Source organism: Myotis davidii, unplaced genomic scaffold, assembly GCF_000327345.1.
Source record: "Myotis davidii unplaced genomic scaffold, ASM32734v1 scaffold187, whole genome shotgun sequence".
Taxonomy (NCBI): domain Eukaryota; kingdom Metazoa; phylum Chordata; class Mammalia; order Chiroptera; family Vespertilionidae; genus Myotis; species Myotis davidii.
This window is the reverse complement of record NW_006383018.1, coordinates 3,351,128-3,367,418: the sequence shown is the minus strand read 5'-3', so window position 1 is coordinate 3,367,418 and position 16,291 is coordinate 3,351,128. Positions and strand designations below refer to the sequence as shown.

General features: G+C 34.9%; 1 protein-coding gene across 1 annotated transcript in view; it reads right to left on the bottom strand.

Annotated features, from left to right (window-relative positions):
• AKAP9 (A-kinase anchoring protein 9) overlaps positions 1–16,291 on the bottom strand; it is a 110,600-nt gene that overhangs the window by 62,912 nt on the left and 31,397 nt on the right. The window contains 6 exon segments of the mRNA XM_015558280.1: positions 2,598–2,803; positions 5,623–5,726; positions 6,204–6,344; positions 7,370–7,594; positions 9,397–9,753; positions 15,604–15,699. Coding sequence (XP_015413766.1) covers positions 2,598–2,803; positions 5,623–5,726; positions 6,204–6,344; positions 7,370–7,594; positions 9,397–9,753; positions 15,604–15,699 — 1,129 coding nt within the window.

The window sequence follows — 16,291 nt, the reverse complement described above, 5'->3', positions numbered from 1 at the left end:
GAATTATATATGTGTTTTCCGATGGTCTTAGGCGACCCCTGTGAAAAGGTCGTTCGACCCCCAAAGGGTCGCAACCCACAGGTTGAGAACCGCTGCTCTAAGGGTTCCCACAAGACTTGCAGCCAGAGGGGCAATGAGCAGCCACAGCATGTCCTGGCCTAACTCCCTGAACCTGTCTCTGAGGGCCCCTTTTGCCTCTGTAACTTGTCTCCTGAGTACACACAGCCCAGCTGGCTCACTTTTTCGGTCTTTGTGACTTTGTTTCTAAAAGGCCAAGACAGCATTCTGAACAGCCCACTCAAATCTTTTCTTTAAGTGTACTTTCGCTTTGCATACTAAATAAACTCTCTTCCTACTAGAGTTCTGAATTCTTTTTTCCCAAACTCAATAACCAAGAGCTGACATTGCCAGTAACACCTTCAATATGCAAAATGGATCTGATAAGTGTCCTCAAAATGATATTAATGGTCATCCCAATTTTATTAATAAGACTAGCATATCAAAAAAACACCCCAAACACAAAAAACCCCAGTACATATCACTTAACAGATCTAAAAAAAACCTACCATATCATTGTTAAACATAAAAAACAAAGACTAAGTAATTAAATGATAAATAAACATTATAACCAATGATACTAAAAACAGCAAAATTCTAACTCTGCTATAATATTGTACACACTGTATTTCTTAATTTTTCCTCTTATATCTTAATATTGCTCTTTCAGAATCTTTTAAATAATTAAAAGTTTAAAAGGCTTAATCGATTCAAGTGCACATAGAGTCGTTTTTAAGTAAAAATTAAGTACTATGAGTTTATTTTGCCTTGAATTGAAATCTCAGTATCTACTTCACTAGACTGTGAATTGCTATAAAGCAGAGGGCATAGAGAAACTGCTCAATAAATGTTTGTAGAATTTGGCTGATAAGAACTGCTTAGAACTAAAAAGCTACTGTATTATAGGCTATCTTAAAGTAGGAAGCAGACATATTTAATCTATAAAGGGGTATGTAGATGTAACCATGCAAGAAAATAGATCAGATGTCCTTGCAGATCTGCTTTCTCATAGAAAATGAGCATAAGTACAATCCTCTGTGCTTGCATTAAATTACCAACTTATTCCTTTTTATAACTATGAGAATACTGCTCTGAAGAGAGTTTGCTGTCTTTTAATAAATGTTCTTTCCTGAGCATTTCAGCAGCCACCTTGAAAAAGGTCTAAGAGAACTGCTATCAAAGAAAGCACAAAGCATTTTGTACTCTACAGAACATTCCTCAGAGTGTGTCTTTTGAATATGGTTTAGTTTAGGTCTTAGCAGAATAGCAAATCCCCCCTCCCAGATGATCAAGTAAAAGCCGTTTATAAAAGAACTTTCAAAAATGCATAATTTGATAAACACTCTTACAATGAAACCAAGAAAATACTACCTAATTCTTTTATATATATCAAGTTTCATCTGAAGAAATAAAATAGCCCTTGACTGAGAGCTTAAAGTTGATTAGAAAAATACTTCTCACAACATTTGATAAGAATGAATTTGAAAGCAGTTTTAAAATACAGTATTATTTCAGGTCTTATTACTAAAAGCAGCTTTTAAAATTATCTTTGACTTTGACTGAGTTGTTTTATATTAATTTTACTTAAAGTTCCAAATAAAGTTTTTCTGCACTTAGAAACATGCAACTGGCCAACTTGTAATTAGGCAAACCTCCTGTTAGTGGCATGGATAACTTCCTTCTCACATGAAATTTAAACAGAACACTCTCGAAAATGGCATAAGCTGGCATTTTTAGAATGTCAGCCTCTAACTGGGGAGAGATGATTAGCTGTGGCATGGAAGTGAAGCATGGGCTTGATCTTCTGATCCAAGAGCCAGACTATTTCTCTCCACTTGCCAAAAACTTTCTCCCCTTCTAATTTCCTGACTCCCTCTACAGTAAGAAACAAGGAATAAAAAAATAGGAGAGACTGGAGGTCAGCAATCTGAAAGTAAGAAATTCAAAGCAGAGCCTAGCCCACACAGCTGAAAAAAGGTAGGAAGGCAGCTATGTCCTGTCAGGACCTAATTTCTGGATCCACACATATTCTGCCGTATTTCACACCACTTTCCCAAAAGGAAGAAATAGTGTAACAGAGGATTATTCAAAGATAAATTCAAACCTTGGATTTCTTATAAAAACTTTCTTCTAATCATATCAACAGATATGTGAAACTGTTGTTTGATTCTTAAAAGCTCTTTATTTCTGATCTTTCCTTTATTTATAGGGTGGTTGCAAGATATTGCCTAAACCTCCTGGTTACTAGTAAGAATCCTGAGTGGTGATGCAAAATTTTTCTTTTATTAGTAGTGAAATTAAACATCCTCTGATTTATGTAGCACAGTAGTAACCCTGAGTATATATAATGACAACTCGAAGACACCACTTGTAAATGCTATACAATAATGGTGTTTTGAGAACAGTGGCTCTAAAGCATTTGTGTTTGGAGGTCTTTTTGTTGGGAAACCACTTTATTTTCAATACATAGCAAAGTGCCTTGAACGCTAAGATTTATTGATGATGATAATAACAGTCTCAACAGAATATAAAGCTAGTACCTCCTGTGTGTTCCTCATGAACACGTGACTTTATAGGTGCCTCTGCTTCTGACCTCCATATCAGGTTGGCAGGTGACTGGCCTTTACTAGATCTATCCAGAATACCGAGGACATGGCGGCCAATTGTTTCTTCAACAGCCGCTGTTGTCTTTACAACTTCTAAGAGGATCTTCAGAAGTCTGTTATTAGCTTTCTGGAGTGCATACCTGTAGAGATAAAGAAACATTTATTAAAATGTTAAATCTTCTAAAAATCAAACACTTTGCTTATGTCTCCAAAAAAGTGAACTACAAAATATCTGACTAGAAAAATAAAGTATCAGAAGATCCTCTCTATTAAAATAATATACAATAGCACCTACAATTAAGTGCTTTTTAAAAAAATTCTTTTATACATTTAAAAATTTCCAGATTAAAAAAAAATTTAAGGAGATGCAAAAGTTGTGGTAGTACCCAACCCAAGTATATGTAAGTTACGAGATGGTAATACCACTCATGGTTATTCATATATGTTTTACATTGTGCCAAAGAATGCATTTTAAAATGTAATTTTAAAAATCCACTGGAAAAAACTGTGTATTTATATATCTTACTTGTGATGATCTAGTTGGTTAAATTGGCATAGACCTATTTTTAAAATGGTCTACTGTGAAATTTCACTATCTATTAACACCAGAGGGAATATCATAGGCCAGTGGTCAGCAAACTCATTAGCCAACACAGCCAAATATCAACAGTACACTGATTGAAATTTCTTTTGAGAGCCAAATTTTTTAAACTTAAACTATATAGGTAGGGACATTGTTATTAACTTAATTAGGGTACTCCTAAGGCTTAGGAAGAGCCACACTCAAGGGGCCAAAGAGCCGCATGTGGCTCGCGAACTGCAGTTTGCCGACCACGGTCATAGGCCATTATATCTACTCCAGAGACAGAAATTTCTCAAGTTACATATACTACCCTCATTTCAACCAGTAGAAAGAACCTAGTTTCAGCCAAATGATATTAATGTGTTTCTCTTTTATAAAAACTCTTATTTAAAAAAAATCAGAAAATACTGCTAACCATCCATCAAAATATCTCAGCACTCAGAGATATCACTATTAACATTTTAACACCTATCTTTCTAGACTTTTCCCACCATCTCTCTCATACATAAATTTTAAATGGAATTATCCTGGACAAACTACTTTGGTAAGCTTTCTATTTTGCTTAACATTAACATCTTTCCATGTCAATAATATAATGCCAGAAATGGTGATTCATAAGATGTTCTGATTAACCTTCTAGACTAATTAAACAATTCTCCTGTCTTAACAGCTTAATTCAACCAAGGTACTGCAGGGGCAAACTTTATATTTCATACCTGTAGACAAAATAAGAGACTTTCATGGAAAATATGCTCTGCCTTAATACAGTTTTCTCTCTCAGTTTCATACTGAACGACCACCAATAATCAGGTTAAAGGGTATCTGTTTTCACAGGCACATGACATAACTATTTTAAGACAAGGTAATAAATGCATAATTTTTCCTTTAGTATTTGTCAAGTGAACAGGCAGATCTATTTTTGCACCTAGATCAAGTTCTCTGCTTACATAAGGATATTAAAAATAAAACTAAATAATTTAGTTAGTAGAGTAAGTCAAGGGTTTTATTTCTTTAACTTTCCCTGAAATTTTGTTCAAGCCCCAAATACCCCAAGACTAAAATATTTTGAAAACATTTCTATATAAGAGAAATAATTAAAATTAATATGATGGCAAAAAGAAATGAATATGAGTACTAATTTATCAGCACTCACCACAAAAAATCCTAATAATTAACTGCATAATTTAAAAAATATACCTAATTGAGAGAAAAATACTTTATCTCAATTACAAAATAAACATTTATTTTATAATTATAAAATAAACATGTTGTTTATTTTATATTGCCATGGTACTCTAATTTTCATACACTGTCTTTCTTGTTTGAGTTCCATACTGACTGTGTTCCATACTGATGATCCAATGGGGAAGCCAAAATCTTAGGGGCCAAATTCCTCCATGCAAGCTGAGGAAGGAGGTTAGGAGGACACAAAGGGTTGACAATCACAGAAATTAGAAAAGGAGGAAATTAAATTAGTAGATATTAGTTTTAATTTAAAATTAAAGAAATTGTTTTCATTTGAATAAAACAAATTTTAAAATATTGTGCTTAAAATCCTTAATATTAATTGGGATAACTATTCTCATTTATATTTTACATTTTTATACTAACTTCTACAAAAATCAAAGTAAGGAAAAGTTTTGTTAACATCAGATCATTAATTTGTTCCTCTGTAAAACTGGGATATGGATTAAAAATTCTCAGGTGGCCCAGCCAATGTGGCTCAGTAGTTGAGCACTGACCTATGAAACAGGAGGTCATGGTTCCATTCCTGGTCAGGGCATATGCCTGGGTTGCAAGGCTTGATCCCCAGTAGAGCCGTGTAGGAGGCAGCGAACCAATGATTCTCTCTCATCATTGATATTTCTATCTCTCTCTTCCTTTCCCTTCCTCTCTGAAATCAATAAAAAATATATTTTTTAAAAGTTCTCATCTGTTATGCAGTAAGTAATGCATGAAAGCTACATGTGGACTATCACACTTAATTTTTTTTTCTCATCATGAACACACCAGGGGGTAGTTTATACTGAATTCATGTCCATCCAGTGAAGGAATAAAACCAAATAGAATTTTGTTTTTTTAGTATAAAAATGCCTTATGAGCAAAAAAAAAAAAATTAATCCAGAAATGTTCAAGAACCAAATGATGCTGTAACATTTACTGAGTTAAGTATCTGATCAGTATCTGTTAAAAATTACTTTACATACAAAAAATTTAAATGCTTGTCTATCTAAATGAACAGAAACTGTTACTCTTTACATAAAATATATAATGTACAAATAAAAGAAATATATAAGATAAAAATAAGGACAAATATAACATTGAAACAACTATTTTAATTCATTTTTGTGTTAAAAAAATACACATTTTGTATACCTTTCATTGGACAGAACAGCAGGAGGCACATCTTCAAGTTTTCTGTCCAATTCCTTTTCTTTAAAGGTCTGTTCCTCAACTTCCCCTGGCTTTTCATTTTCCTCCTGTGTAAGTTTGTGTAAAGGTAGAGAGGTCAAGATAGAAAGAAAACCGGTCATCTTGGAAATAGCATGTCATTCCTTTATACTGTTACAAAGTGAAACAGAAACCTTTACATGCAGAATAGATACTGTACAAAATAATATTTAACTATATTTTATCAAGAGGTTAGCATTATCAAAAAAAGATAAAAGACTCTCAGATGAAAAAATTTCAGTAGGTTCAAGCTAATGCATGCTATAGTGCAACAATAAAGTATGTTAGTCTGCTCGGTGAGACGACAGTTGCTCCTAGCAATGTCAGATTCAAATTACTTACATAGAATGTAAGGCATCTTAACTCCACCTATCTTACATGTAAGCAATCACAAATATTTTAAGTGCAATGCCAATGAAGGACACATTTCACAACAACAACAAAGACAGACAAATCCTACTGCATTGTTGATCCATTGCTCCTAGATAGGTCAAAGTCCATACTACCTGTGTTTGCGTACTGCTGTTGCGCAGCTCACAACACAGCTTCTCTCTTCCAGCTAGAGACAGCTGCTTTAGTGCTTCCAGCTCCTCTAAAAGCACCCTCTCTCTCTCTGAAACCAGGTTTTCATTATCTATTGAGGATCTCTAAATAAGAAAAAAGGTCATGAGAGAATATTGTTTGCGACAGAAAATAAAGGCAGAAATATTAAGCAGGTTTGTTTTAACCCCCTGGGACCAATAGACCCTACTTCTACCTATGATTCATATCCCATGATAAGGGGTTAAAATCATTTATAAAGTTCAATGCAAAATTTGAAAGAACAAAAAAGCAAAAAAAGCTAATTAAGCCTAAATATTTAGGAATTTATGCAACTGAAATATTATTTCATATGCCAATTTTGCATTGAAAATTCAGAAGTTTAAATTTACAAAATGCAATGAAGAAAAGCAAAATTAATTTTTCCAAATGATTTGTGAACTCCCAATTTCCTATTGTTCTATATTTGAAAGAACATATTAAGAGTTGTTTATTTCTTATTTCTCCTAATAGCTAAGTTCCCCAAATTAAATAAATGTTTTAGTAAGAACTTTTATATAAATATTTCTTGCTTTTCTGCAATGATTTTGAGAGTATATTATATACAGCAATTGATAAGAATCCAGCTCCCAAATACCAAGGAGTATGTAAATTTAGCCAAGAAAGGGACAAGAACGTTATGTAAATTTGCATTTCTCAAATCAAGAAGAGATGTTTCCCTGGACAAAGATCCAGAAACATACCACTTCAGATTTCTATTCATGATTTAAAAGGCAGATTAAGGACAGATAAAGATAAACCTTGGAGATCTTAATTGGTGACTCACAAAACTATATAAATAAATATGGGAAACTGAATATTAACTGCACCTCAGCACAAAAAATTTGGAATGATTAAGAAAACAACAATCTTGCAGCCCCTTTTCCAGTGCCTGCAAAGAAAGATAAATAAAATGGTAGGGACACAATGCACTCCAATGAGTCAGATCTCCCTGTTGTGCTGATGGAGTCTATTCCTGACATTAAATATTTGCATTTATTTACATTTTGGCAATAATTTTGACTTTTTAAAAAAAGGCTATATAAATAATACTATTTTTATCAGGAAGAAAAGGGACTCTTAAGTCCCATACCTGGGCTAACTGTCTATTCAGTCTCTTAATCTCTTCTTGTAGCTGCTCCTGGTCTTCTCGCTGTCTCTCCATCTGGCGCATGTGCGCCTGCCTTAGCAGTTCTGTTGCCTGTTGATGTTCTTGGTATTGTCGTACAAGTTCCTGCCTCATATCTTCCAGTTGTTCTTCATTTAACATTAGCTGTCTAGAAGCATCCATGCTTGATACCAAAATCTCATCATGGATCTATAATAGTTTTAAAAAAATTTAATCATAACCCATGCTGTAGAAATTTGTCAGCATCCATATTTTAAATAAATATGAAAGCAATTCTATTAATCCCACAAAGCATATGACTTTTTAATATACTTATTATAAACTAGAGGCCCGGTTCATTAAATTTGTGCATGGGTAGGGTCTCTAGGCCTGGCCGGCAATTAGGGCCAACCAGGGTCCCAGCCTCCCTGCCTCCTCCTTCCCTCGCCACCCTGCGCATTGCCATCACTCGGTTCCTCCCCGCCTTCTCCTTCCCTCACTCCCTCAGCACCCGGCTGCCACCGCTGGTTGCCCGCCATGTCCTGCACCGCACCCTGGTGGTCAGTGCACATCATAGCGATTGATCGAACTCCCATTCTCCCGGTCGAACTTCCGAGGGGACACTTTGCATATTAGCCTTTTATACTGCACACCACCACTGCACAGTTCCCCGCCTCTTCCTTCCCTTGCTACCCATGCACCGCTACCATGTGGTTCCTGCCTCTGCCTCCTTCCCTCGCTCCCTCAGCACCCCGCTGCCACTGCTGGTTGCCCGCCATGTCCTGCACCGCATCCTGGTAGTCAGTGCACATCATAGCGATTGATCAAACTCCCATTCTCCCGGTCGAACTTCCGAGGGGACACTTTGCATATTAGCCTTTTATATATAGAGATACTTTAAACAGATATTTGTCTTAATTATAATTCTTAATCAATGTGAAGTTAGTTTATCACTATACATGTTACATGTTCTCCAAAAATAAAATAGTTATTTATCAGTTAATTTAGATGTAATCTAATTCTAAGGGAGAATAAAGATACTCAAGATTCCTTCCTTACTTAATGAAGCTAAAACTCATTATTCCTTTTTACATTTTATAATGGGAAAATAATATAAATATAATACTTATACTTTAAAATTAAATTTATAAAACATGAGAAATTTTACCTATTTAATGTATATTATGCAGTGGTCATCACAATACTACAGGGAACTGCTTGATAAGAAACAATCTCCGATAAATTTTATTTGGAAATAAGTTTTATATTCCGCTTTCTCATAATCATAAGAAGTCAACTCCTTAATGGGTTTCTACAAGTACTTAAATTTCTGAAGAGCTACTACTTAAACGATCATTCTGATTTTTCTGCCTTCAATAGTTGCTGGTAAATTAAAGAGATTTTCATGAATACCTCAGGAGTATTTGCACTATAGAAAGAGTTGGCAATTTTATTTAAATATGCCACTAACAAGACATAACCTATCCTGAACATTAATCAAAAATTTGAACGTAGATAATTTTAAGAGGTAGAATTTATTTTGTTAATGGCACAAATAGTTGAGATATAGACAGAATTGATTCTCCATTAATGGATAGTAAAGAAAAAGAATCAGTAGATACAGACTAGAATGCTTTAAATTGTTAGCTATTTTCTTGTGATAGTATCATATTAAATTAGGTAATATTAAATTTATTAATTCATATTGTCAAATTATAACATACTTTATCTTGAACTGCCTAAAACAAATTAATATAGGTATAACTTAGATTTTACCATGCACAATGTGTTAAGACAAATAAGGATACTATGAACCAGACTTGTTTTATTTAATAATAATATTAAGTCATTTACTCATATACCTTCGAAGTGATAAAACACTTTCATCGTGTGAATTATAAGACTGGATTACATACTTTCCTTTTCCATTATGTGACATCACTGCTAATATTTGTATAGTGAAGAAAGTCACAATTTTATATAAGTTTTTATATTTAAGGAGGCATACTTACAGATTCTCTGGCTATAAATGTTTTATCTTTAGAGAACAGTTCTTCTGAAATAGTCAGTTCATGGTCCTTTGATTCAAGTATATCATCAAGATTATCATTGTTTGATAATAGAACTTCCTTCCCATCTTCTCCTAACTCCGTACTAAGTGGTTTAAATTCTTCTTTACATTTCATGTCCATTGTCTCAAAAGTCTGAAAACCAAGCTGACCCTGAAGTAATTTCATTTCATTTAAATAATGTTGTTCTTGTTGACAAAGAGCATCTGCTTCTTTCGATGATGAAGTATTTTCTTTTTCTCCAGATATTCTAGATAGTTCAGTTTGTTGAGCAAATGCTACACTCATTGACACAATGACCTAAAGAATAAGGTAAACGAAAAAGGATTAGATTTCTAAATACCAGCAGAAATGAAAAAGCAGGTACCACTCAAAATTACATGACTCTGGTGAGGGGGAAGGAGTTTGGGGGGAGAAGGACTGAAGAAAAAAGAAAATAAAAAAGAGAACTCATGAACAACAGTGTGGTGATTGCAGGGTGTTGAGGGTGTGGGTGGGGGTGAAAGAGGGCATTGAGGGAATAAATGGTTATGGAAAAAATAAAATAAAAAATAGATTAAAAGATAATAAAAAAAAGAAAAGAAAAAACACATGGATTAGAAAAAAGCCTGACCTCATAAAAGAAATCCTATGATAAAGTGATAGAGAGATAAAGATTTTCTATTTTACAATGAATCTAATGTAAAAGTATTTTTTATACTGCTTGCCTTTTTAAATTAAAAAAAGTTTTTAAATTCTTACTATGACAGCAATAAATGTTCAGAACAGAAATTAGAAAAAAGGAAATAAAATCCCATATGTTTCTCTCTTCCAAGAAAAACCACTAACACTTTAGTAATACTCTTCTGACTTTCTCTTTCACTATCAATATGGATATGAATAGATACAGATATGCATTTTCCTTATAAAAATGTCAAATCCTAATATTGTAATCTGTGTTTATAGCTTGACCATAGTAAATATATTTTCAAGTTAAAATACATTACTATTTAATTTTTAATGAGTTTAAAGCTTCAGATTATATAAATATGTTAAAATTTATTCAATTTTCTATGTTGGACATTTAGACTAATTTCAATCTTACACTATTTTAAACACCACTGTGACAAAAATCTTTGTGCATATCCTGTCTTATTTCCTTACAATTAAGTTCCCAGAAGTGAAATACTTGGTTTGTGCTATTGTGTAATTTCCACTCCAACTATGATCCTAAATCCCTCCTTATTTTGTGTCCCATCCAGCATGGGTACTTAGAAATTCTGACTAGCAGCCTTGGCTCTGACAAATCCAAGCCTCTGAGAACCAACTGCACCAATAACTTTATTTCAAGGGACATTCCACAGAGAATTTACAATAGCAGAAGCCTGGTTGCCACAGTCTGAGATAAAGCATGCCTGGGCTTTGAAACCCATCTAAAAGAGACTGACCTCAGAACAAAAGCTATACACAAACTGAAAATGAAGTAATAGAAAAAAATATTCCATGCAAGTAGAAACAAACAAACAAACAAACAGTAGAGTAGCAATACTTACATCGGACAAAACAGACTTCAAAACAAAGACCATAATATGAGACAAAGAGGACATCATGTAAAATTAAAGAAATCGATCCAACAAGAGAATATAACCCTTGTAAATATATGTGCACTCAACATTGGAACACCTAAATATATAAAAAAAAATTTGGTGGACATTAAGAGAGAGATTGACAGCAACTCAGTCATTTTGGGGGATTTTTAACACCCCACTGACATCAATGGATAGCTCTTACTGACAAAAAATCAACATGGCACCCTGGACCAGACTGATGTTTACAGAACATTTCATCCCAAAGCAGCAGAATACACATTCAGAAAGAAGAACAAAGTTGGAAAAATCATGCTACCTCATATCAAACTATATACAAGGCCACAGTAATCAAAACAGCATGTACTGGCATAAAAACAGACATACAGATCAATGATACAGAATAGAGATTTCAGAAATAAACCCATGCCTTTATGCTCAATTACTATTTGACAAAGAAGGCAAGAACATAGAATGGAGTAAAGGCAGTCTCTTCAATAAATAGTTTTGGGAAAATTGGACAGATATATACAAAAAAGTGAAACTAGACTATCAAATTACACAATACCCAAGAATAAACTCAAAATGGATTAGAGACTTAAATTTAAGTGGCAAAATTTCAAAAATCCTAGAAGAAAATATAGACAGTAAAACCTCAGACATTTCTTAGCAATATTTTTGCCGATATATCTCCTCAGGCAAGGGAAAAATAAACAAATGAAACTACATTAAACTAAAAAGCTTCTGCACAGCACAAGGAACCATCAACAAAATGAAAAGGTAACCCACTGAATCAGAGAACATATTCAAAAATGATACAGTGGGGCCTTGACTTACAAGTGTCCTAACGAGTTTTTTGAGATACCAGCTGTTTCTCGGCCAATTTTTTGCAGAGTTGACAGAGTAATTCGAGTTAACGAGCTCATTAACGAGATCGGTCTCGGAACGAATTAAATTCATAAGTCAAGGCCCCACTGTACATATGATAAAGGGTTAATTTCCTAATTATATAAACAACTTGACACCAAGAAAACAATCCAATTTAAAAAAGGGGCAAAGAATCTGAATAGACACTTCTCCAAAGAGAACATTCAGATGGCCAAGAGAGATATGGAAAGATGTTCAATGTCACTAATCATCAGAGAGACACAAATTAAAACCACAATGAGATATCACCTCACACCTGTCACAATGGCTATCATCAATAAACCAACAAACAACAAGTGCTGGCAAAGATGTGGAGAAAAGGGGAACCTTCATGCACTGTTGGTGGGGATGCAGACTGGAGGCAGCTCCTGCGTTGAGTGTCTGCCCCCCAGTGGTCAGTCCGGTCATTCTGCCGTTCAGTCCATTTGCGTATTAGGGTTTTATTATATAAGACAGACACATAGACACAACAACAGTATGGTGACAACCAGAGGGCAGGGTTGGTGGATAGAGGTAGAAGAGGGCCAAGGGGGGATAAATGGGGATGGAAAGAGACTTTGCTTTCTGTGATGGGCACACACTGTACTATGCAGATGTTTTGTTGAGCTGTACACTGTAACCTGTATGGTTTTATTAACCAATGTCACCCCAATAAATTCAACATAAAAAGAATTTATATGCCTGGAGTGTGACTCCCCCCTGACGTGCCCAGTTACTCTGTGAGGTTTCTTTCAGTAGAACCGTTTTTCATCCACTCTACTCATCCTTTTACAACATGCTATTGTTTTATTGTAAAAGCAACCATTCTTTGGGACTTTTCTCAGGGCTTACAATTTCATAGTAGACAGGAATTTTCTATCTAAAGCAGGACGATGGTCTTGTTTTTAACAACAATAAACTAAACAAAAAGGTACTCTAAAAGGCCCACAGCAGTCATGTCAAGAGGGTCTTTCTTATCCATAATTTGTTTCCATTCCTTAACCAAATGTACATGCTGTTGTGGTCTTAGTGGTAATGGTGTGGCTTTCCTCCAAGCCTTGTTCCAACAGGCTCCTGAATGTGTGCTCCAACAAGGTGTTGTCCCTGCCCCTCTGGGCAGTGGTTTCTCAAACCTCCCTCTACTCCCGCAGACAGACTGGAGCAAGCAGAGGAGACCTTCCTGGCCCAGTTCCTTTACAGCCCCAGGTCACCCCCCACTCCTCTGGAACAGCCAGGAGAAGTGCGGACAGGCCACAAAGCTCTGGACTCCTCTCCACTGACAAGAACACTGGTGGATAAAGGTGAGCATCCTTTTGAGGCTCTATGTAGATATGTATGCTCACATCTCTAGGTGCATATTCATCCAGTTTTTCTTGGGAAACGAGCAAAGCATAGCAAAGGGACCTGGTGTTAGAGCCACAGGGCTTCATTCCAGCTCTTGTATTCATCTCATTTACCATGGAACCTTGAACAACTGACCTTCAGTTTCTTCCTCTGTCAATTGTTGAAGACAATGCTTACATTGCTAGATTACTGGAAGAAGAGCTTAAAATAAAATAGGTGCTATGGCAGTATGTTTGATAAGTGAGGAGACTTGGAAGAAAATTAGCATATGCACAGGCTGTGTTGGAGATGGGCACAGCTCCAGTTTATGTTGTAGGATCACGCCAATTCTCAGTTTCCCTTGGACTCCAAGAGTTGTCATTTTTATCAAGCTTTTTTATTTTTATTATTATGCCATCAACATACTTCTCTCTGATTTACCCCCATTAATGACTTAACCCCCTTTCCATGTTTCAGTATAGTGTATTTATAATTTTTCAGCTGTTTGTAAAAAGGTTCCACCTGTAACCTCTGCCATGTTCCCAGTGCCATCTCAAGACTTGGCAGTTCCCAGTATCCCATCCCTGAGCTATGCTCAGGGGTTCATTTGTACCAGTTCCCTAAAGAGTAAGAAGCCCATTCTGCTCCTGGCAGACTGAGGGGGCCTTTCAGGAGCGTCATAGTGCTGGACAGAACAGGAATATTTAGATTGCTAACATCCAATGTTGGTCTTCACTCTCTATCCCTTATGGGAACAAATTCATTTCTGCACCCCAATGGGTAGAGCCGTTTTCATTGCTCACTGCAGACATGGTAGTCTTCCCTACCCTGGGGGTGCCTCCCCTGCCCTCAGTCCACAGATTTTATTCCAGATATCCACCTGCATTCTTCCATCAAACCACCTTACACTTTGCCAAGGCAGCTCTCCTTACTTGCTAATGCTTCTGTGAGCTTTCTTGGAAACAGCTGAGGGGTGGGGAGCCTACGGAGGAATGATGCTTTACAAATCAAAAAATAATAATGGAGTATATATAAATTAGAATTTGTCATCTCCACAGGGCATGGAGCAGCAGGAAGTGGCTAGTAAATGACAACACTACCCTCTGGTGGCCAACCTAGGCTGGAATTCAAATAGTGCTGGCTCTCTGTGGAGCAGGAAGCTTTGGGTTTCAATGCAGTTTTCCCACTAACTCCATAGAAACCATAATCAAGAAGTGAGAAGAATTCCCCAGAAAGCACTTGGGCCAGAAAGAAACATAATAGAAAAGTCCCTTATTTTAGCGTTTGAATTTTTTTTTTGTCCCCCAACAATGAGCTGAAATTCCAAATAGTTCAGAGCTCACTAAAGAAACTCAGACTTTTAAGGGCATTCTATTATATTGCTTTTAATAAACAGAATATTTAAGCCACTGCTATCTCTGTTACTAAGGCTTACTGTTAACCAAAAATACTTCTGAAATTCTCTAAAAGAAATGCAAGTTTGTGCTTCTTTTGCATTAAGTAAAAAGTCAGGCAGAGAAAACTTATATTTTTCTAAAGAACCACATACTGAGAGCTATATAAAAGATGGTGCCTCACTTTTCAGTTTGATCTCCAGGAACTAAACATTCAATTCAGATACAGAAGTGACTAAGTCCTGATGGCCCATATATTTCCTTGGTTCTTAACCTCTTCATTTAATTTATTTTTAACCTAATTCCCATTTATTTCCTGTATATCCTATCAATCTTCCCCCTTTAAAATATATATACTCCACTGGGATTGTTATATTGGAACAGTGAAATACTGTCATAAATAAGAAGACAAACTCAGAATTCAACTGTTGCAATTTAAGAACCTGATCAGGTATATGAGTTTTTAAAGAGAATACAAAGACAAAATAAATGGGATCATAATGATAGGCTAGGTAATATACTTGGCATTCAAGAGTTTAAAAGAATGGCACTGGGCATAGCAGCTAAGAGTATCTATAGTTATTAACATCACAGTAATGTCTCCGGGAAAAGGTAAGCAAAGGTAATATATAAAAGACCAACCACTTTTTTTTCTCATTTCCTATCACATTCCCCACCTTTAAGGAAGGCCACACTCCTACTATTCACAAGGTAACAAATTTATAAAAACTTGTTTTGGTATTTTGAAAAGTTTCACCATCAAGAAAAGAATGCTTTTTCTCAAAGAAAACATCACAGGATGTTCCACTTAAAGGCAATTGTGTATCTGAGAACTTAAAGACAAGTCATGCATGAGACTTATAACAAAAAAATAAAGTGTGTTACCATCAACAAAACCTACGTTTTTGAAGACTCAAGGGAGTATAAACCACAATAATCTTTTGGACAAACTATAAACTTACCTTGGCTACTTCTTCTTCTAATCGTTCTTGGTACTGTTTTTCCAACAACTTAACCATATTTGTTTCTTGTTCCACTCCAAATCCACCACCTGAACACTAAATTAAAAAGTAAAATATGACATATTTATTTACACTAATTATACACAACTTATTTGTAAACTTCTACTCTCAAATATCTTCAAAGGATCAGTATTTCTTAGAAAACTTCTAAGAAGTTTTAATAAATAAATTTCAGTTTCATTCTCTTCATTGAAAACAATAATTCTAGTGAATAATTGTGTATATACTTCTACTAAATAATTGTACTTGCTACTGTGCACTTAATAAAGATGCAAAGTAAGAAAATATTTACATATTTATATTTAATAATATACAATTATAGGGTGGGAAAAAGATACTTCTTAAGTATAATGAATAAGATGTATTTAATTTTAAGTAATGTTAACAGTGGCTACCTTGGCTCATGAAATTATAAGCAAATTTATTTCCTTCTTGGTACACATGAATAGTATCCAATTGTCTATAAATACAAATTATTTTTATAAATAGAAAAAAACATAAATTTTTTAAAAATCCACATTTAAGGAGTTTCTTTTAAAAACTTTTACTTTCTTTTAAACAGAGCAACAAACTTGGTTGCTTTTCAGAAAAAGCAGAAGAAGGGAATCAATAAAATATATTTTTAAAA